At 37.4% G+C, this 22,449-nt stretch overlaps 2 protein-coding genes across 8 annotated transcripts in view; one reads left to right on the top strand and one right to left on the bottom strand.

The window, feature by feature from the left end:
- Positions 1-22,449, bottom strand: part of comta (catechol-O-methyltransferase a) — a 51,836-nt gene that overhangs the window by 5,231 nt on the left and 24,156 nt on the right. Inside the window, exons 1-2 of one of the 4 annotated variants that reach the window (XM_059523268.1) lie at positions 6,687-6,755; positions 186-357 (exon numbers count right to left, since the gene is read on the bottom strand). In XM_059523268.1, coding sequence (XP_059379251.1) covers positions 186-356 — 171 coding nt within the window. In that variant the 5' untranslated portion in view covers position 357; positions 6,687-6,755. Of the gene's footprint in view, positions 1-185; positions 358-2,672; positions 2,921-2,975; positions 3,096-6,686; positions 6,756-22,449 lie in introns of those variants that run through there. The other 3 variants (XM_059523267.1, XM_059523265.1, XM_059523266.1) reach the window with 3 other exon arrangements.
- The window catches only part of LOC132114884 (cyclin-dependent kinase 16-like), a 33,789-nt gene continuing 19,212 nt past the window's right edge, over positions 7,873-22,449 (top strand). The window contains exons 1-5 of one of the 4 annotated variants that reach the window (XM_059523261.1): positions 7,874-8,471; positions 13,328-13,508; positions 18,976-19,140; positions 20,983-21,116; positions 21,484-21,609. In XM_059523261.1, coding sequence (XP_059379244.1) covers positions 13,388-13,508; positions 18,976-19,140; positions 20,983-21,116; positions 21,484-21,609 — 546 coding nt within the window. In that variant the 5' untranslated portion in view covers positions 7,874-8,471; positions 13,328-13,387. Of the gene's footprint in view, positions 8,472-13,327; positions 13,509-18,975; positions 19,141-20,982; positions 21,117-21,483; positions 21,610-22,449 lie in introns of all 4 variants that reach the window. The other 3 variants (XM_059523262.1, XM_059523263.1, XM_059523264.1) reach the window with 3 other exon arrangements.

Raw genomic sequence — 22,449 nt, forward strand, 5'->3', positions numbered from 1 at the left:
CCATGCCATGTTTTTTTACAGGCGGTTAGATTCACCAAAATACAGTATTTTCATGGTACATGGCCAAACAACATACCAGCATGGTAGTAGCATAGTATTTTTGTCAACAGTGACTCTCTGTCTTCTTTGAACATCAACATCTCATCTGTGCATATATGTGAGCGATGAATGACAGTGAGGGTCACCTGAGGTCGCGATGTTCCCGTGATGATGTTAAGGAGCCGCTCATGAATGACATCGTGCCAGAGAAGTGCCAGCCAGCCGCTGCTCTGCACAGCTGTAGGGATGAACCAGTGATAGAGGACATACAGGACAGCAGCTGAAACCACCGTCACGGCCAACAGACTCCACAGCATCCTGTGAAAGACAGCGAGAGAGAGACGTTCACAAAGAGAATAAATGAATAAGGTCAGCCAAAAAAGGGAGGCTTTGTTAGAGTCATTTCATTGTTGACCTTACTCCAGCTACTAAAGCAACACAACCTTTAGACCTAAATTCTTGATTATCTTTTGTGTGTTTATGACATACAGCCCGACCTGTGTAAATACCCACAGCTCTCACAGTGAGAGTATGATGTAAGATCACATGACAAGCATGTCTACAACACATGCCTAACCGTGTTTGCAAGGTCATTTAAGATGTTACAAATAATCATTAACATTCAGATTGGCAAAAATTTGAAGACACATGAAATACACAGAAAAGAAAAGATAAAAAGTTAAAAAGAAATCTGTGCTGTAAAAAATATGGCACAGCTTCATCTCCACAGCTGATTTATACCACTCACGTGAACTAAGTAAACCTTATAATGGCTTGCAAAATGATGTTTCAGAAGTTTTTTTTATGTGTTTTAACAGCCAACTTTTTATGGCTTAATATTTATGGTTTACCCTTACCCTGATAGTTTTCACACTTTACCTACTCTAGTATGGAGCCAAAAGAGTCTCAATAAAGATAAATGCACACACTACATTCACATATGCACACACAGGATTCATACATGCACACACATGATTCATAAATACAAACACAGGATACACAAATGCGCACAAAATTTACAAATGCACACACAAAATTTAAAAAGCACAGAAGATTCACAAATGCATACAAAATTCAGAAATGCACACAAAATTCAGAAATACACACACAATTCAGAAATTCAAACAACATTTACAAATGCACTCAAGATTCACAAATGCAGAGGACAAGATTCAGAAATGTATTTCTGATGCACACACACATATATCTTGATTTACAAACTGCTTGCGGTCTGTGAACTTCACTGCATTTGTGTGTGAATTTTGAGACTCCCCTGACTTGGCTCGACACACAAATGCATTTTTTTAAACAGGGAATGATCTGCAACCAATCAGATATCTCCCTTCTTTTAGCCAATCACAAGAACGCACTCCACATGGGGGATTGTTTACTTATAAGCCAATCACATGAACTCGATCACACAGCGCGATATGCCTGTGGTGCGGCATATTATAGCCTACTTTTTTTATGAAATTGTGTGAAAACTTTTTTTTAAGATTCTTTGATGAATTTAATGCATCCTGGCTGAATAAAAAATACTATGATTTAAATTCAAACCAAGAAACCTATACAACCAAATATGTTTCTTAAAGTAATAATTCACCTCAAAATGAAAAGTCTGTAATTTACTCACCCTTATGTGGTTCCAAAGCTGCATATGAAATTTCTTCTGGAAAACACAAAAAGGTGGTCCAAAAAGTGTACAGGAAAAACAAGGCAAAACACTTTTTGACATTTTTAAAAACAACTTCTTTTGTGTTTGACAGAAGAAATATATTCGTACAGGTTTGGAATGACATGAGGGTGAAGAAATATCATTATTGGACAAACTATCCCTTTAATGAGAAGGTTCTTTTTCTTTTCAAGTGTACAGAAAACTGTGTGCAATATACCGCCACATGCAGGAGTTATTATTACAGTGTTGCCAAAATGACACTAATCTTAATACATTCTATTCAAGCTCAGATTAAGGACTTCTGATCTGGCATTCTGTGCAGACACAATGGGCTGCTCATAAAAAAGTCCAGGCACGATCCACTGGAGTAACATAGTGAGACGCATCGGTGACAGTCGGAGCCTGTGTGTTGTCAGAGCGTGCTTTAATTAAAGATGGTATCACCGCTCAGACATGCAGCTTAAAATAAAACCAATAAAAGAACCAGACAGACTTAAAAGATAGAAGTGTATCTCTTAAGCGGCCAGTTTTACAGCTCATCAACACATGCTGATATCGACCGTGTGGCCTGCCAGAGACCTCAGGACTTTCAGCAAGTTTGAGTTCTGATTACTACCACATGAATATTTAAGTCTACTGATTAATTAGAGATTGCTGCTGGACTTTAGTAAACCGAAGTGTGCTGTTATCACGGAAGCAACAGATTAACACGTTGCACATGCTGTGTGCGAATTCCAATCACCATCTTGCTTATGAATAAATATTGAAGTGTGAACAATATTGGTTGATGTGAATGCAGAGCTGGATCATGCATAAAGTTACATAAACACAACATGTTATGGCAAGAAAAAAATTATCATATAATACATACATATGCATGCGTTCCCTTGAATTTCATAAGCCAAACAAAGAACAATCTGTTGCAATATTATGCCAAACAACATTTCCATAATCTTACTTCCTTTTGCAGCTGTCTTCACAAACACACAGAGAGATGAGCTTCCCTTTCTCTTTTACTCCGATGTCTTTATGCCTTTCTCTGACAAAGTCTTTCTTGTTGGCCCCTCTCTCTCTCTCTACCTCTATCTCTCTCCCCTCCCTCTTCTATTTGCTCTGTCTAACCTGTTCTGCTGGGCTGGCTTGATATGTGTTGAAAGTGATGTTGAAAGATAGGTCACGCTAGAAAGAGAGAGAAAAAGCGAGAGAGATGAATGCACACACTAACAGGCTTCCACTCATAAATACTCAGACACGCACTTACACACGACAGGAGAAGGAGCTGAGCCTCGGCCAACTGGGCTGAGTTTTTAATCCTCCTTTAGCCAGTCATGCTCTAATCTTCTCGCGCTTTCTACACCCCCTTTCTGTCTCACTCTCTTTTTTTCCCCCCATCTTTCTTCCTTCTGCCCTCCCCTCCCTTTGCACACACTGACACATGGATAATGATGACAAAAGAGGGGCCTCAGCATCACCATTTTCCAGCTTCCGGAGGTAGTATAAAGCATGGCACGTCTCCTGCAGAAAACACACTCAATGCAATACTATATACAGTATATATATATATATATATACATTTTCCGAATGCATATAATGCATTATGAAGACATACATATGATACAATATGATATACATTATGAAAATAATGGGACAATACTATATATATACAACCCGAATTCCGGAAAAGTTGGGACGTTTTTTAAATTTTAATAAAATGAAAACTAAAGGAATTTCAAATCACATGAGCCAATATTTTATTCACAATAGAACATAGATAACGTAGCAAATGTTTAAACTGAGAAATTTTACACTTTTATCCACTTAATTAGCTCATTTAAAATTTAATGCCTGCTACAGGTCTCAAAAAAGTTGGCACGGGGGCAACAAATGGCTAAAAAAGCAAGCAGTTTTGAAAAGATTCAGCTGGGAGAACATCTAGTGATTAATTAAGTTAATTGATATCAGGTCTGTAACATGATTAGCTATAAAAGCTTTGTCTTAGAGAAGCAGAGTCTCTCAGAAGTAAAGATGGGCAGAGGCTCTCCAATCTGTGAAAGACTGCGTAAAAAAATTGTGGAAAACTTTAAAAACAATGTTCCTCAACGTCATATTGCAAAGGCTTTGCAAATCTCATCATCTACAGTGCATAACATCATCAAAAGATTCAGAGAAACTGGAGAAATCTCTGTGCGTAAGGGACAAGGCCGGAGACCTTTATTGGATGCTTGTGGTCTTCGGGCTCTCAGACGACACTGCATCACTCATCGGCATGATTGTGTCAATGACATTACTAAATGGGCCCAGGAATACTTTCAGAAACCACTGTCGGTAAACACAATCCGCCGTGCCATCAGCAGATGCCAACTAAAGCTCTATCATGCAAAAAGGAAGCCATATGTGAACATGGTCCAGAAGCGCCGTCGTGTCCTGTGGGCCAAGGCTCATTTAAAATGGACTATTTCAAAGTGGAATAGTGTTTTATGGTCAGACGAGTCCAAATTTGACATTCTTGTTGGAAATCACGGACGCCGTGTCCTCCGGGCTAAAGAGGAGGGAGACCTTCCAGCATGTTATCAGCGTTCAGTTCAAAAGCCAGCATCTCTGATGGTATGGGGGTGCATAAGTGCATACGGTATGGGCAGCTTGCATGTTTTGGAAGGCTCTGTGAATGCTGAAAGGTATATAAAGGTTTTAGAGCAACATATGCTTCCCTCCAAACAACGTCTATTTCAGGGAAGGCCTTGTTTATTTCAGCAGGACAATGCAAAACCACATACTGCAGCTATAACAACAGCATGGCTTCGTCGTAGAAGAGTCCGGGTGCTAACCTGGCCTGCCTGCAGTCCAGATCTTTCACCTATAGAGAACATTTGGCGCATCATTAAACGAAAAATACGTCAAAGACGACCACGAACTCTTCAGCAGCTGGAAATCTATATAAGGCAAGAATGGGACCAAATTCCAACAGCAAAACTCCAGCAACTCATAGCCTCAATGCCCAGACGTCTTCAAACTGTTTTGAAAAGAAAAGGAGATGCTACACCATGGTAAACATGCCCCGTCCCAACTATTTTGAGACCTGTAGCAGAAATCAAAATTGAAATGAGCTCATTTTGTGCATAAAATTGTAAACTTTCTCAGTTTAAACATTTGCTATGTTATCTATGTTCTATTATGAATAAAATATTGGCTAATGTGATTTGAAAGTCTTTTAGTTTTCATTTTATTAAAATTTAAAAAACGTCCCAACTTTTCCGGAATTCGGGTTGTATAATATATAGTATTAGCCAATACTGGAGGCTTTTTAAAAATGTATTAATATTGACTGCTATTGGATATTTATTGGTGCATTTCCCTAAAATTAATCTAAATGGCCTTTACAATAATCTAACATTAACTTAAATTTAATAATTAAATGATAAAATAATGATATTATTTAATAATATAATAATAATAACACAATTAAATGTAATCTTTAGCAAACACACACTCACACACACTCACACATTTGCTTTACATTTTTAATTATTTAGACAAAATATTACAAATTAAATAGTATTTTTCTAAATAGGTAAAAAATCTAAAACAAAAATAAATTAATAGCATCAATTATCAGCTGATATTGGATTTTTTTGTATTTATTGATATTGACTGACATTGGATATTTAACGGCGCATGAGCTTTTCCTTCACTGCACCATCATCTAACATTCACTTAAATTTTAATTCAATGACACGAATGTAAATGTAATCTTTAGTGAATCTAAAAATCACAATAAACAAATATAAATGGCTTTATATTTTAATTATCTAAATAAGTAAAAAGTCAAAACAAAAATTATATATATATATATATATATATATATATATATATATATATATATATATATATATATATATATATATATACACACACATACAGTATATATTCATAGACACACAAATATGTTGATGCTGTTTCAAACCAGACAGCTATAAACCAGAATTAGTCTACATTTATTGATATTGACTGATATTGTATATTTAATTGTTCATCCATCTTAAAACAGCTTAAAATTCACATGTAAAACAATTTTGTTTAATGTGAAACATCGTTCTAAAACCACATGTAAATATACAAATTAGAAATTCAAGTTAATTTTCTATATGGCTGGTACAACCACAGATTCATACAAAAACGTTGCATGAGCTCTACATGAGGCTTACAAGAAAACAGAGAGAAAGAGAAGGAGAAAGGAGAAGAAAGGTTACAGATCCCAAATGTACACTCCTTAGTACATGTCACTCCAAATCTAAATCATCAACACACACACACACACACACACTAACATAATGACGCTTCCAGCCGGTGCATCCACAGACACAGGTGAGCGCCGGGGCTCTGTTCTTCTGTGTTGTGGTTCTGTGAACCTCTAAATGCTGCATTATAGTATCGCTCTCAACATGTTAAGCACTTGAATGTACTAATGAATCCAGCACATTTCAGCATGCGTCAATGGGTTTGCCCTTTAGCTTTACATCAGCCACTTAACTCCTCTGCATTATTGTTCACCAGTATAAATAAGACCTTAATAACATCCTTACTTCTAATTAAAGAACAATGCGGTCATCATCAAGTAATAATAAGAATGGCATGTGTAAAATCACCTAACCTGGCTGAACAGTTGCTACTGGTGGCCGAAAGAGTCATTTTCAGAAGTGCTCTCTTAATCACAACAAGATTGAACAAACATGTCTGTCTTTGCCAATGGCCACAGTAATTAACTGCCATTGAAAAAATATAAAAAGTAACACTCTTGGTGATAACACCCCCCCCTCCCAAATGTATGGATACTTGTAACAAAAGGTGTAACCTTACAGTATATGAAATTTAAATGCTCTTTTGGTTGCAGTGTATATGTAAACTTGCCATTTTCATTTTCACCACTGACATGCATTGTTTTTAAGGTCAAGCCATGTATGCAAAAAATACTAACCTCTGGTTAATTTACAGCATTCAGTTTCTTCCCTGGTGAAGTAAAGTGTTGGGAACTATTAAAGGAACAAAAGAAATATTCATTTCTGCTAGGGGCTCTGGAGCATACCAGAACGGTGACTCACTGTGGGGCTCCACTGCTCCTCAGCATCACACACACACACACACACACACACACACACACACACACACACACACACACACACACACACACACACACACACTCACTCACTTCAGGTTAGGTTTTCCCCTGCTCTCCTTACCCATCCTGTTTAATTATCATATAAATCAATGCTGTCAATTATAAATCAGGCTGGATATTCAAAACATAATGCTCTAATAAGGTTACAAGTGATTAAAGTAGACATTCCAAGATACTCTGGAATTTAAATTTACATGCAACGGTATGCACGTTTTATTCCAAATGGAGTTTGGATTTAATTAATTATCTTTTTTTTTTTTTTTTTTTTTACTAAACTAAATGTACATTATGGGAAGTTTTTTTTCAAGTGGATTTTTTTTTTTATAAATAATTTATTGGAAATAATTTATTTTATGTTGTTAATGTATATTACGGAACATCATAGTGTGTGTGTGTGTGTGTGTGTGTGTGCTCTTGTTTTTGTGACATATCAGGACACAACTCTGTATAATGACATGGGTATGACACAGGTATTACAGGGAGAGGGTGACTTATGAGGACATAATCCATGTCCCCATTTTTCAAAACACTTATAAATAATACAGAATGAGTTTTTTTTTTTTTTGAGAAAGTAAAAACGCACAAAGTTTCCTGTGAGGGTTAGGTTTAGGGGTAGGGTTGGTGAAGGGCCATATACAGTTTCTACAGTATAAAAACCATTACTCCTATGGGATGTCCCCACTTTTCACAAAAACAAACATGTGTGTGTGTGTATACCAGTAAATTATATTTTATTAGATAGATAGACAAGCTGTCTGAATTTCCATAAACTCCAGTCAAATATAATAGAATGATACACTTATTTATTTCTTACGCTAGGCTTGAACACGTAGTTCTACATTGATGCATTGAGAAACCTTTTCATTGATAAATCTGATCCTATTATAAACAACTTTAATATAAAGTAATTTCGTAAACAAATAATATGGCAAATATGTAACATGACATGCAGTGCCCCACAGCATTCTGCATTGGACACTGTACTCCCGCTGCATCTCCCCTGCGCATTCCGCCCGAATGGTACAGTCTGACTTGCTTGAATGGAATTCGGGTCAGCCCAATATGAGTCAGTTTAATTTATTAGGGGTGGATGCTTTTACTTCGTATCCAAATTTCTCATAATACTCATAATACAACGAATCAACCTACTCAGGAATATATCATAATAAAACATAAATACATCATAAAAACGTATCAGTTACGCAAGAATTTGCTCAATGACATATTTACACGTTCCCCAACCTATCCGATGAATCTTGGTGGTGGAATGAGTGACTCCTGAGTCTATTCGCAGCTGCTCTGTCGCTTCCATGATCCACTCCAGTCCGGATTTGGCAAGGAAGGAAACAGCTGCTGTAACGTTTTTGCAATTTCAGGACAGAAGGAACAGCAAGTGAGACATGCGGGGTCTAGAGGAGTCGCTCCAGCAGCAGTGGAGACCGGACGAGCAGCAGCAGACGTAGATGAACATGGCCGAGGACTATTGGGAGCGCGCGGCGGCTTTGGGATATTATTACTGCTGTTAAGATTACACGAGCAACACATACTCACTGACACAAGCACATACGGATCTCAACTCCACGGGTAAGAAAACCATCTTGGAGATCGTCCTGTCCCACTCTGATATTTCATCTTAAAGTGGAAAACGCATCATAATGGGACAGAAAAAGTAGATTTAGGCCGTTTTTGAGTTAATTTGAGCCGGACAGTCTCTGTGTAATATCCTGTTTGGGTCGGTCGGGCTGTCTGAATGAAAACCAAAAGGTTGTTTTATGATATAAAGAGTCAGACAGAAAAGCTAAAGCTAAAATGAAGGAGTAAAAATAAGGAGAAGTAATTCTCACATTCCTGTACAATGGCCGTTTAATTTTGATCTTTAAAGCCAGCTAACTAACTTAGCTAACCTGGCTAGCGTGTTTATCTGTGGTTTACTGTGGATTAGTCAGCAGTCTGGCTGCAATCAATGTTTAATTTCATTATTTTTACTTATTTATGGCTTGCCTGGATAATTATGCTATCTTGAGAAAGTCGTCTGTTTTATTCAGTAATGCTGTGCTTTCTAATATTGTCATCTGAAGTACCTCAGGGCTTATACAAGTATGTGTTTATTAAGTATATTTTAATCAAGTTGGTTCAACATATATTAAAACAAGTAATATTAAACATATTATGAAATAATAACATTTCATTAAATTGATAGCATCCATTGAAACATTGTCGATGACGTATTTTACGTTGGCAATGGCATCTAGTGATGAAAGCTTAACGTCACTCATTCAAAACATGAATGGGTGTTCAATAAGTCTACATCATAGTTGTGAATCTGTACAATCGAATGCATGTTATCTAGGGGTAAATCTGTACTTTAAACCATTTCTGGCATAAAAATGACATTATGATCTTTCCAGCTCACTCTGATTTCCCAGCAGGTGAAACCACTTTTGGTTTAAGCTACACTGATGGAATGGGGAAGGAGGAAGAGTGATTCAGTCCCACTCGATCAAAACTCTAATAACATACGGTAACGAGAAGTCCCCATTAAAGACTCCGTTCTGGTCAGATGAAGGAGCTTGTTTGACAGTTTGCCGGTCTGATTCAGAATGGCCTGTTGGAGGCGTGGGTTGGTTTATGGAATATTATCATTAGGTTGTGACGGATGATTTAGGAGTCTTTAACTTTGCTTTCCTCACCTAAACAGACTTACACTGTTGTAGCATACATCATTTTGATGCTTTAGTTAACTGGCATTCACCAAACCACATTTAAGTGGTGGTTTCCATTGATTGCTTATTTAAGAGAATTAGGGAAAGCACTGGAACTTTGACTTGACTTTAACTCCATGTTGGACATAATTGGCTTTGAAGCAAGACTAGAATAATTCCGGAGGAAAGTGCATTGGTTGCAGAATTGGTCTACAAGCAATGCAAGAATTTAGACTATTGACACTCTATCTACAATCTCAATTAGGAGTGTCAATGGTCCATTTGAGAGATAGGTAGCGGAAATGCACTTTTAAGTCTGCAATCCGCCATAAAGCAAGAAGAAGAAGCCTCCTCATGCACTTGCTTGAGAATTTGAGAATTTCAGACATTGCATGTATCAGAGGTAAAAAACTATATAAATACGGTTCAGTTTCTTGCACAGACTGATCGCTTTGTGTCTTTACACATCAGTGTATCATCACGAGCCACAGGGTTTAATTTGGTTTCATTTTTTTAATCTATTTTTTTTATGTGTTTTTAGCCGAGATTCCCATTAAACTCCATTATATGATTGACTTACTGCAACGGTTTGTGTTAAAAATCTCTATTTGTGTTCTACTGAAGAAACAAAGTCACCTACATCTTGGATGCCCTGGGGGTAAGTAGATGAACTTTTTTGGTTGAACTATCCCTTTAATATCTCTTGATAGTGTGTTCCAAAGCTTTGATGCATAATTGACAACGGCTGCGTCCACAGCTTTCTTTCGACTGTTGTAATCGTCTTCGTTATTGCTCTATTAGAAAATCGTAGAGCCGATAATGCCTCAGTGAATAACAGTGTCCAATTAGAGAGCAACCTACATGAGCAGGCGGATTTTTTTTCAGTCCTGGCATGTTTCAGCAGCGTAATATTGCTGAAGTGCTTTTCTGTTCGGACAAGTTCAGAGAAATGACAGCAACACAAACACACTTGTGCTCAGAGGCTGGTTGATATAGTGCTGTCTGGACCGAGTGTTCCAGTATCAGTCTCTATGAAGGTCACCCCTGTCAGGGTGTCACCTTGTGTTTGGATGGATGTCAGTCTGGTTGGAGAGGGATGTTGGGGGATTGTGGTCAGCATGGATCAGTGCTTTGTTTAACTCTCTTCCATATGATCAAATTAAAGATGTTTTACTGAAAACAGGCTGCTCTTTGCCGCTTGACTGGACAGGTTTGTAAACTCATCCACATGGACGCAGACCAAGCTGTCAGTTTCTGTCAGTTGTCTGAACCCCATGAAGCTTTTATTGACCTATAGAGTGGAAAATGAGCCTCAGTCTGCACGGTATCAATGCAGGTCAGTTAAAGAAACACCTTAGCACTGAAACTGAAACCTGCCAGTCTGTTTGCGGGACAGCTGAAATGCAGTCAGCCCTGTGTTAGCTAGCTGGGGCACACAGAACGCTGTCCTGCATGCTGTTTTGATGGTCAACTAATGAAACGAGACTTAAAGAGTCATCAACCCTGATTAAGTAGCACTAAGACTTTGCCGGGGGCTGAAAATGGCCCTTAACCCGGTGTAGACCGCTGCTGCTTTCCTCGGGGCTGCAATCACTCACCAGGTCATGAATGAAGCCAGTGTGGAGCAGAAATGGTGGTGGGTAAACAGGTTAAGCTCATGTGTATATATATATAACTGTGTCTTGTTTGTCCTTGATTACGGAACTGATTAGGGATTGTCTAGATTCATTTTGGCACCGAACAGCTGATTCGCGCTGCTTTGTCACCCATTCAGCCACATTGCACATGACTGATTGTTATTCAGGATGCAAAACATGATGAATATTACGCAAAAGTGTCCTTTCACTGTAAGAGTTCCTAATCTGAGCTGTTTGTCACATTGGTTTATTGTAAACAAGAGCGAAGTTTTGTGGATCGTCCTGTATTTCCTGTTTGATTCTCTCGTCTGATTTGAGGCTGCTTGATTCGTCTTGAATTTATGGGAACGATAAATAAAACTAAGATGCTTCAAATGCCTTGCTTTGATTACCATTGGATTTGTCTACATTTATATGCTCTTCTTTTCAACATCCTTAATTTTTTGTCATCTTGGGTTTCAGGTGTGTGTTTCTGTGCTTCAAGGCATTTGAAGGAAATACCATTCTCACTATTTCAAGTATTTCAACTATTCATAGTATTTTTGATGTTAACCTTCCAATGGTTTGCTTTAGAGTTCCTTAAAACCCTCTTTTCATTATTGCAATTAGTGTCTGTATGTTAAAAAATTGGGAAAGGTTTTTTTTTTTTTTTCTTGCGTTATCCAAAATCTTATGCATTGTGCTCAGTGTGCTTTTAAACCCCTCAGTTTGGGATTTTACATTGATTTATCACCTTGAAGTACTGCTTTGATATGTATTTTCATGTTTTAAATTGCTCTTTAACAAACTAAAACTTTAGTGGTTTAGTGTGTTGTTCAGACTTCTATATTTTTTAAGCTAAATTTCTAAAGGACATTTGGTCTATTACTTGTTAAGTCTCTCTTAGCATGGACTGCGATATCTATCTGCACAGGAAACAAGTGTTTGGAATCTTGTGCCCGAGTAGAATCCCGTCCCCTTGTTACAGGGTCACGTTAAGTCCAAGGACCCAAAGCTTGGATTTGCGGTGAAGATTGTTGCTCATCTTTGTGTCAAAGCATGTGATCAGTCTAAAGGAAAAGCAAAATTTTGGCTGTTCCTAAAAAGAAGACCCTGTGTTCCCCACAAGCACTGAGGGTAACTTTGTTTTTTTTTTCCTTTTCTAGGCTTTGTGTTGAATGGAATACTACCTCATTTTATATACTATATATATATACTATATATATATATATATATATATATATATATATATATATATATATATAGTATTATTCTATATATAGTGAAAAAGGAGATCCTAATAATTTAAATCACGTCCAATACTATTCAAACGGAAGTTCAAGTCGAGTGCAGTGCATTATGGTATCTCACTCACTGTGCTCTGCTTGTGTACTAGGTCATCTGGGTGTTTTGGGCATACTGCTAAAAAGTATGAGTAAAATTTTACTCTCAACATATCCATAATCTCTGGCCACTTTCTTTGAATTTTACTGAACTGAGATGAATGTTCATGCTCAAGTCTGGTCTGTGATCATTAACGTATTCAGTGCCTTCTGCACATACTCTCATATAATGGCTTTGTTGTTGTTGCAATTATTACCCTGTTTGCGCCTCTCCGAGAGTCTCCCAGTTGGATTCCTTGAATTTCCGGCCTTAAAACACTTGAATCTACAGTGTCTGCAGTCCTTTAAGCACTTGATTTATAAATGAAAACAATCGCACTTACAATGATGAGTGTGAAAACATTGTGGCTAATCATTTCTTATGTGTGCAGTTACAGTTGGCTCTGTGATTTGTTTATTCTAGGTGTGATCTCTCTCCGTGAACCTCTTCCAGTTACAGTCTCTCACTTTAATGTCCACTCCGTAGAGCGCCATTCGCTCAAACCACGTTATGAAATAAACAAATTTGTCCTCTGAATCACGTCTCTGCTCCATGTTTGTCTTTACATAATTTTAAGCTAATATTTATCTCAGAATATGTTAACACATTCCATTACAGTCTTAAGAGGATGGCGTCCTTGAAAATGCATGACTTTGCTCTGTCCAGTAATCACAGAGGGTATCAACTGAATCAGGAAGCAGATTGTAAGGTCCTGCTTGTGCGCTTTTGTCTCTGACAGGGCGGTTCAACAGTGGCAGCCCCTCCACCCCCCTCATCTCGTCCCCCAGTACCCCCACTGATGGACCGCATGAGGAAGATCAAACGGCAGCTGTCCCTGACGCTGCGAGGGGGTAACAGCGGGGACAAGACCTTGAGTGAGACCATCAGCTCTCAGGACACAGGAGCACACAGTGATTCTGGTACGGTAGCATTTTCTTTTTTTTGCACGACAACACGGAAGCCGCACTTGATTTCTTTTGATAAACTTGCGTACAGTGGTTTATCTTACTGAACATAGATGCAGTTGCATTTGACCAGTAAAGCATAGGAAATTCCCCATCAGGGCTGCATGATTTGGGGAAAAATGTGAAAAAAATAATTGCGATTTTATTTTTTTCCCCTGATAAAATTGTGGTTGCAATTTAAAAAATGCATGCTTTAAAAGGTTTACTAATATTTATTTTATTTTTACAATAATAGTATATTATTATTAAATAAAATTTAAAAATTGTACAACCCGGAATTCCGGAAAAGTTGGGACGTTTTTTAAATTTTAATAAAATGAAAACTAAAGGAATTTCAAATCACATGAGCCAATATTTTATTCACAATAGAACATAGATAACATAGCAAATGTTTAAACTGAGAAATTTTACACTTTTATCCACTTAATTAGCTCATTTAAAATTTAATGCCTGCTACAGGTCTCAAAAAAGTTGGCACGGGGGCAACAAATGGCTAAAAAAGCAAGCAGTTTTGAAAAGATTCAGCTGGGAGAACATCTAGTGATTAATTAAGTTAATTGATATCAGGTCTGTAACATGATTAGCTATAAAAGCTTTGTCTTAGAGAAGCAGAGTCTCTCAGAAGTAAAGATGGGCAGAGGCTCTCCAATCTGTGAAAGACTGCGTAAAAAAATTGTGGAAAACTTTAAAAACAATGTTCCTCAACGTCAAATTGCAAAGGCTTTGCAAATCTCATCATCTACAGTGCATAACATCATCAAAAGATTCAGAGAAACTGGAGAAATCTCTGTGCGTAAGGGACAAGGCCGGAGACCTTTATTGGATGCCCGTGGTCTTCGGGCTCTCAGACGACAGTGCATCACTCATCGGCATGATTGTGTCAATGACATTACTAAATGGGCCCAGGAATACTTTCAGAAACCACTGTCGGTAAACACAATCCGCCGTGCCATCAGCAGATGCCAACTAAAGCTCTATCATGCAAAAAGGAAGCCATATGTGAACATGGTCCAGAAGCGCCGTCGTGTCCTGTGGGCCAAGGCTCATTTAAGTGGAATAGTGTTTTATGGTCAGACGAGTCCAAATTTGACATTCTTGTTGGAAATCACGGACGCCGTGTCCTCCGGGCTAAAGAGGAGGGAGACCTTCCAGCATGTTATCAGCGTTCAGTTCAAAAGCCAGCATCTCTGATGGTATGGGGGTGCATAAGTGCATACGGTATGGGCAGATCTTTCACCTATAGAGAACATTTGGCGCATCATTAAACGAAAAATACGTCAAAGACGACCACGAACTCTTCAGCAGCTGGAAATCTATATAAGGCAAGAATGAGACCAAATTCCAACAGCAAAACTCCAGCAACTCATAGCCTCAATGCCCAGACGTCTTCAAACTGTTTTGAAAAGAAAAGGAGATGCTACACCATGGTAAACATGCCCCGTCCCAACTATTTTGAGACCTGTAGCAGAAATCAAAATTCGAAATGAGCTCATTTTGTGCATAAAATTTTAAACTTTCTCAGTTTAAACATTTGCTATGTTATCTATGTTCTATTGTGAATAAAATATTGGCTCATGTGATTTGAAAGTCTTTTAGTTTTCATTTTATTAAAATTTAAAAAACGTCCTAACTTTTCCGTAATGCGGGTTGTAACTTTAAAATAAAAAGTGTATTTAAAGAAAACCGTATATTAATAATAATTTTATTTTACATTTCAACTATAACGTTACAAATACTAATGTCTTAATGTAATTTCTTAATTTCCAAATGTTAAGCCATCAAACTTTTATTTTGACAGAAAACCACACAGAGCCCTTAAAGGGGCAGATCACTAAAATAAAATAAAAATCTGACAGATATTTTGAAGAATGTTCAAACAAACAGTTGACGGTAGCAATTGAGTTCCATAGTATTTTTTTATTCCATAATGTCATCAACTGTTTGGTTGCCAACAATCTTCAAAATATCTTTTTTTTGTGTGTGTGTGCTGACAGAATTATCTTTTTTAGTTGAACTATCAATCTTATGCATCCTTTTTTTTTTGATAAGTGCCTCTCGTTAAAAGTATGTGAAGATTGACGTATTAAAATGATCTAAAGCAGAAGCCGAGATGGAGTTTGTGTGGGGCAGCATTTACTGTGAACCGAGCTGCTCTGAAAAACTGCACTAACCTGTGGATAATGAGCCACTTGTGTGTAAGAATGCAGTGCCTATATTTATTTAATTAAATCACAATTTGATAATCTCACTAAGCCATATCACAGCTTTGGTTTTATTTTGATTAATCGTGCACCATAGTGGATTGCATTATTAGCTTATCAGTAAACCTGCATGGACTCTGCATCCGCAGCTTTCCACAGAACTTAAAAGCTTGTCATCTGTGAAATTCTTCCCTTGTGTGGTTTATTAAATATTTAGGCCGTAATGCTACATTTAACACATTTTATCATGCTTAACTTATTTCCGCCATGTTCCACAAATGCAGTTGATGCAGAAAATGTACAAACTTGGCCGACTTATGTGATTGACTAATCAGTTAGTGTGGTTAGGCACAACATAATTACGTTTCATCTCTAACTCGTCCCAGTCATTCCTTCCCAATATTGGGACTTGCATGAAAACTTTGTGGCATATAATATTTCAGATGCTCATAACCAGTGATTATGTGTTTGTGTACAGTATGTGTGTGTGTGTGTGTGAGAGAGAATATTCTTACTGAAGGGGATAAAAACAGCTCAAATTCAGCGCCATCTGTACAATCTGTTCCAGGGTTTTTATATAATGACAGCCAGAAAGTTGCCAGTATTGTTGCTAATGGCCAGACTTTAAAAAATTAGCATTTAGTCTGTCAAAAGACCCCTTTAAGTGCTGTAATTCTCAGCATGTCGAGTGTAAAATATGTAGTTTCAGTTAAATTGCTAATTTCCTCTTTGTTTATGGATTTGTCAGATTTGTGGCTTTTACTTCAGCTATGCTGTAAATTTGGAACAGAGCAGCTGTGAATTTCAGTACACTGTCTTCACAGCAGTGTTTCCTTTCACTGTTCAGCGGAGGTGCTCTATTGGAATCCACTCTGCCATGACAAAAGAAATTAGATTTCACCTGAGTTGTGAGTTTGCCATCTGAATTGCGATGAGACAAAGACAAAAAAAAGTAGCACATCTTTCTATTGTGTTTTCTTTGCTGACAGCATGCAACAGAAATTTTCTCAATTCAATTCACCTTATGACCAAGTGATGTCTGTATAACAATTTGTATTTTTTAAGATGCTCTTTACAAAGGCGTTTTGTTATAAATGCTATTTTAGGTAATTCTGTAAAACAAAAAATTAAGCTTTGTTTAGAAAAACAGAATTCTGTATATTTCACCCTTAATAAAAATTTTCATGATTTTCTCACCTTGCATGTCTTTAATTCTGCTCTGGAACATAAGAAAAGATATTTTGAGAAATATCTTAATCTTAAATATATCTTATATATTATATATTTAATATCTTAAATATTATATATATATTAGGGCTGCACAATGTTTTGTTTAAGCATCGATATCGCGATGTACAAATCCACGATAGTCACATCGCAGGATGTGCGATGTAGGCTGTCGTAGTTGATCCGTTATTCATTAACTGTATGGGCCAGCTACTCCAAGGTCCTTGACGAATGTGATTCGCAGATTAATTGCACAGCTTAACCATCATAGAGTGAAAGTTTATCATTAGCATGTGTTTTTAAGTCCTGTCAGTTTAACGAGAGAGCGAGAGAGAGAGAGCGTGAGAGAGAGACAGAGAGCACGAGAGAGAGATCAAACGAGCCCCGGCCGTACGCTCACCATCTTCAAACAACACGAGCGCTGTCCTGCTCTCTCTCCCTCGCGCATAATAATCAATTGACATGATGGTTTCGATGTTTAAATCATTTAAAATGAGAATGTAAGTGTGCTCACCCCATTTTTGTTTGTAAGAAAAAATTAGATTAAATTTCGTATTGCAATATATATAGCAGAAAAATAAAATATCGCTGCCATTTTTTTCCCAATATTGTGCAGCCCTATATATATATATGTATGTGTGTGTGTGTGTGTGTGTGTGTGTTTCAAGCAACGTTGCAATTAGTAAATAATGACAGAATTTCCATTTTTGGGTGAAAATGGTACAAACTAATTTGTATATATATGAGTATATTGTGCTGAAGAGCATTCAAGCCATTTATGAAGTTAGTAAATGTGGTCGATTTTGACTTTAAGAGTCCCGATACTCTCTAGAATACACCAGGAAGCTCAGGGCTGTGCTTTAATCCATGTGGTTTTAAGAAAGTGTGTTTCAGCCATTCGTCATTGAATGCATGCATATACATTCACCTCTGCCTCCCTTCGTGTTGCCTGTCAGTGTGATACGGGTATGCAGCGTTAAAGCATTGCATTAAGAAACCGAAATAAATTTTTAAAGCCAATCTGTCCATTATACCCAAGGGCTGGCTATGGCTCTGCGTGCGTTGAGCTAAGCTACTGTCTCCTGCCTGCTGTTACCCCCTCTGACCAATCAGCATGTTGTTTTCTAGCATGGCTTCTCATCTCAAGCTAACTGCACTCACAGATCCTGCTCATCTCAGATCTGACTGTTTCAACAAAAAAGCTTCTCCATAACTGCCTCATCCAAGTCAATAATATATATGTACATGTTATATATTCTAATTACCATATGCAAATACATCATCATATCGACTCTGCAAATCCATCTCATTCTTTTGTAGCCTGTTTTGGCATTTCTCCAAACCCTGCACACATTTGAAATGCATTTGGCTTTCACATGCTGATTAATCGATGCCTTCGTGTGACGTTTTAATTGCCGCCACAGTGTAGAGCATCATTAGAAACAATTACCGTCAGTGAGAAAATGAGTTTATCAGTTTCTTTGCATAATAATTGTGACCCTTGTAATTCATTCACTAACACTGAAGATAATCCTTGTAAATTGATCTCTCTCTCTCTCTCTTTTTTTTTTTTTAAATAATCATTTTGGAAAAATGAATGCATGCTCTAAAATTTGTCTCTTTCTGTTTTTAATTTAATGTTCCCTCTTTTTTTCTTCTCATCCTGTGACCTTTCCCCCAAACCTTGTTTTTCTCCCTTTTCTGTCTTCTCCGTTCCGTCTTCTCACAAACACTTGCTACCCAACATTACCATTTCACCCAAATCATATCAATCTTCTTTTCTATACATCTCCATAATACACTAATCTTCTTTATTCACCCCTTTTTCTATACACTTCTGCTCCTTTTACTGCTCCTTTTCCCATAACACTCAATTCCATTATGTGTCCCGCCACATTTATATTCTCCTTCCTGGCTCCTTGTCTGCCCTTCCCCCCTTCTCCTCGTCTTCATTTCCTCTGTGTGTCGTCCTCCTCCCTTCTCCTCCATCCCAGAGGCCATGCCAGTTGGCGGCAGTGGTGGTCTGCGGGGTTCAGTGAGAGGTTCGGGGGGTTCCTTCAGCATGCACTCCCTCCTGCAGTCCTACAGCAGCACCCTGCGCAGACCACGCAGCCTGGGCCGCAGTCTCAGCTCCTATCTCAACCACACCACTCGCCTCGGTACATTCACATGCATGCACACGCATGCACACAGAGGACGACAGTGTGATGTGTGTGAGGTTGCACAGTGGGGATGGGAATTATAAGGAATTTTGACAGTTTTGCTTCAGATTCCACCTCGGTTCCTTATTGCTATAGTTAATGATTGTTATTGCATTCACTTCCCTTATAGGCCTTTTGTCAAACAATGAAGTCATTTTAGCAGAAGATTAATGACAAAGCAACTTTTTTGACTTTTTTTCTTGTAAAGGAATAGTGCTTCCAAAAATTTTATTCCTGTCATCATTTACTCAAGTTGTTCCAAAGCCTGTATTACTTTCTTTTTTCTGCTTCAAATGGAGATATTTTAAAGAATATGTGTCAAAATTGTTGCTGGTCCCCACTGACTTCCATTAATTAGACAAGAAAGTCAGTAACTGGACCAGAAGCTGTTTGGTTACCCAAATTCTTCAAAATATCATCTTTTGTGTTTAGCAGAAGAAAGAAATTTATACAGGTTTGGAATAACTTGAAGGTGAATAAATGGTGACAGAGTTTACATTTTTGGGTGAACTATCCCTCTAAACCCATAATCTGCTGGATCTAAAGGGGTTTATGAGGGATAAAGACAGCAAAGATACAATAATGTTTTTCCAGAATTGTGTACCTGTTTCTGATTGTCCAATTGCTTCTGTTCTGTTTAATAAGCAATGGACTACTTGTTAAATGGAATGTTAAGAAAATAAGACGTGTTTATATTTCTCGAGTTATGTCCACATTAACGTAAGAATGCAAAAGTTTCAGGACTGTTAGCGAAACTGAATGTCATAAAGTTATTCGGTTATGTTTTCTAACAAACAAAAAAAAGCTGTTCTTGATTCCCAACCCTACTGTACAACTTGGACTCTCGTGAATTAAGTTTAGATGCATACACTAATACAGTGGTTCTCAATTGGTGGATTGCAACCCAATGTTAAAAGCAGATGATAAAATGCAACTAATTGTATAATAATACATATATTATGTATAGTAATACATAAATAATACATACAATGCAAAATAAGTCTGCTTATCTTTTGTTGTTGAAGGCCATGCACCCAAATAGACACTACAATATTTGTATTTATACCAATGTCACTTGTTAACTAAATTAGATGGATTCAAGCATGGAAAGTTCCTTTATATCAGATTATAGGATTATAAATCATGGAATTGATAAGACACCAGATAAAAGGCAGACTAAATAGATAGGTTTACATGGCCATAAAATTTATGCAAGGTAAAAGAAACCTAAACTACTAAAGGTGACAAAGAAGTCTAGAAGTCTAATGTAAAATCTGCATTCTGCAGCAAAATCCATTGAGAACCACTGCACTTTTATACATGGATAGACAGGCAGAGTGTGTGTGTCTGTGTGTGTGTGTGTGGAGTTAGAGGGGGTGGGGGGGGGGGGGGGGGTTTAATGGTTTTATGGTTTAATGGGGGGGATGGGACAGCGAGTGAATAAATGAATGGAAGATAATGACTTCTATTTTTTTCCTTTTGTGTGTGTACGAGACGGATCTTCTTTCAGAGCAGCTAAGTAGCTCCTCAGCTGTAGTGTGGTATGAATCTCCGAGTCATATAAATGCACCAGAGACAGACAGATAAATGTGTAAGAGATGCATTTGGAGAGTGTTCAGGCGCCCAGATGATAAACCAACATTCATTTGGTTTTAAAATAGAGTAATGAAGTGGTGGAATGACATTTAGAAACATTGGATTTCATTTTATTCAATACATTTTTCCAGTATCATCAGAATAGTGACGTCATCATAGCATGCAAATGTATTTGAGTGTGTGTGGCTGTGTCTGTAAATGCAGAAATCGTCCATGAGGATGTTAAAATGGGTTCCGATGGAGAAAGCGATCAGGCTTCAGCCACATCCTCTGATGAAGTGCACAGCCCCGTCCGAGTTCGTCTGAGAAATAACCCCGGTCGCAAAATTTCCACAGAGGTATGATCCCATTTCTGACATGCATTACTTTTGTGTTTTTTTTTTTTTTAGTCCGCCAGTATTTTTAGAGTGGGACACTGAATAATACATGACATGTTGGGTAATAAAAACATGCAATTTAGCTTTGTTTTTGTTTTGTTTGCTTGAATAAAACCATGTAATAACCACTAGCTTGTTTGTTGCTATTGAAGGTACATCAGTTGCGTGTGACTAATGGTGCATTGAGGTTACTGAAAATGCTCCACGGCATGGTACCCATCAGTTAGATGACTAGCCTGCGGGCCAGATGGGTTATTACTGTTATGTAGTGTAATGAAACCTTTAGGCCTTAACAATTAATGGTTTTCCCCTCCTCCTTCCCTCCCAGGACATAAACAAACGTCTGTCTCTGCCTGCCGATATCAGGCTTCCTGATGGCTACCTGGAGAAATTCAACCTCAACAGCCCTCTGTTTGACAAACCGCTCAGCCGGAGATTACGCAGGGTATCGCTGGTAATGCTTCTCTGTTGGTTTTCCTTTCTGTCAACATTTTTCCTTTTTACAGCCTCTACTTGTGCCAGATTTTCTGCTCAAATCCAATTTTAGTGAGGTTGTTTACATTTTCAGTGTGGCCCATATCATACTAGCCTAGAAAATTTCATACTTAATAAAATGTATCCATAATTAATTATAGAAAGTGAATTCAGTTATAAATGAAAGATAGAAATAGAAAATAGAAATGACCAGGCTGTTTATACAAGACATAGAATTGGTTATATTTACTTAATGGAGAACAATTGCCTTTGTTATATAAATATTTTTGTAAAACTAAAAGGAAACAATTTTACTTAGAAATTACATTAATGGCCATTTATATATAAAAATCAAATATATAACTGAAAGATTGTATATCATCTTTTTTTTGTACAAAAATAATTGCATTAAGTAATATTTTTAATTATTATGAACAATATTATTAAATTATTGTTATTTTATTAGCCTTTTTTTATCTTTTAAAATTACTCTTGATTTTGCCATAAGTATAGCCTTTGATGCTGGTGTAAAATCATATGAAGTTATTTTATTTATTCATATTTTCATTTGGACTTGCAATTTTAGACTCATGCCCTGCTTTCTGTCTTCGCTTTCTTTTGCAACCAGTTCTTTGCTTGATCTTTCATTCTGTCACACTCTCTCTTTTAGTCTTTTCTCTTCTTCTTCACTTGTCTTGTTTGTTCCCAGGTCACATTATTAGTGCTTTGAAATTATTGTGAACTCATAGATAAAACAAACGTTAAAGGTGTGTTTCGCTGCTAAAACCATTCTCAAAATATTAGTGTCATGCAGTGTTAC

Source organism: Carassius carassius, chromosome 34, assembly GCF_963082965.1.
Source record: "Carassius carassius chromosome 34, fCarCar2.1, whole genome shotgun sequence".
NCBI lineage: Eukaryota > Metazoa > Chordata > Actinopteri > Cypriniformes > Cyprinidae > Carassius > Carassius carassius.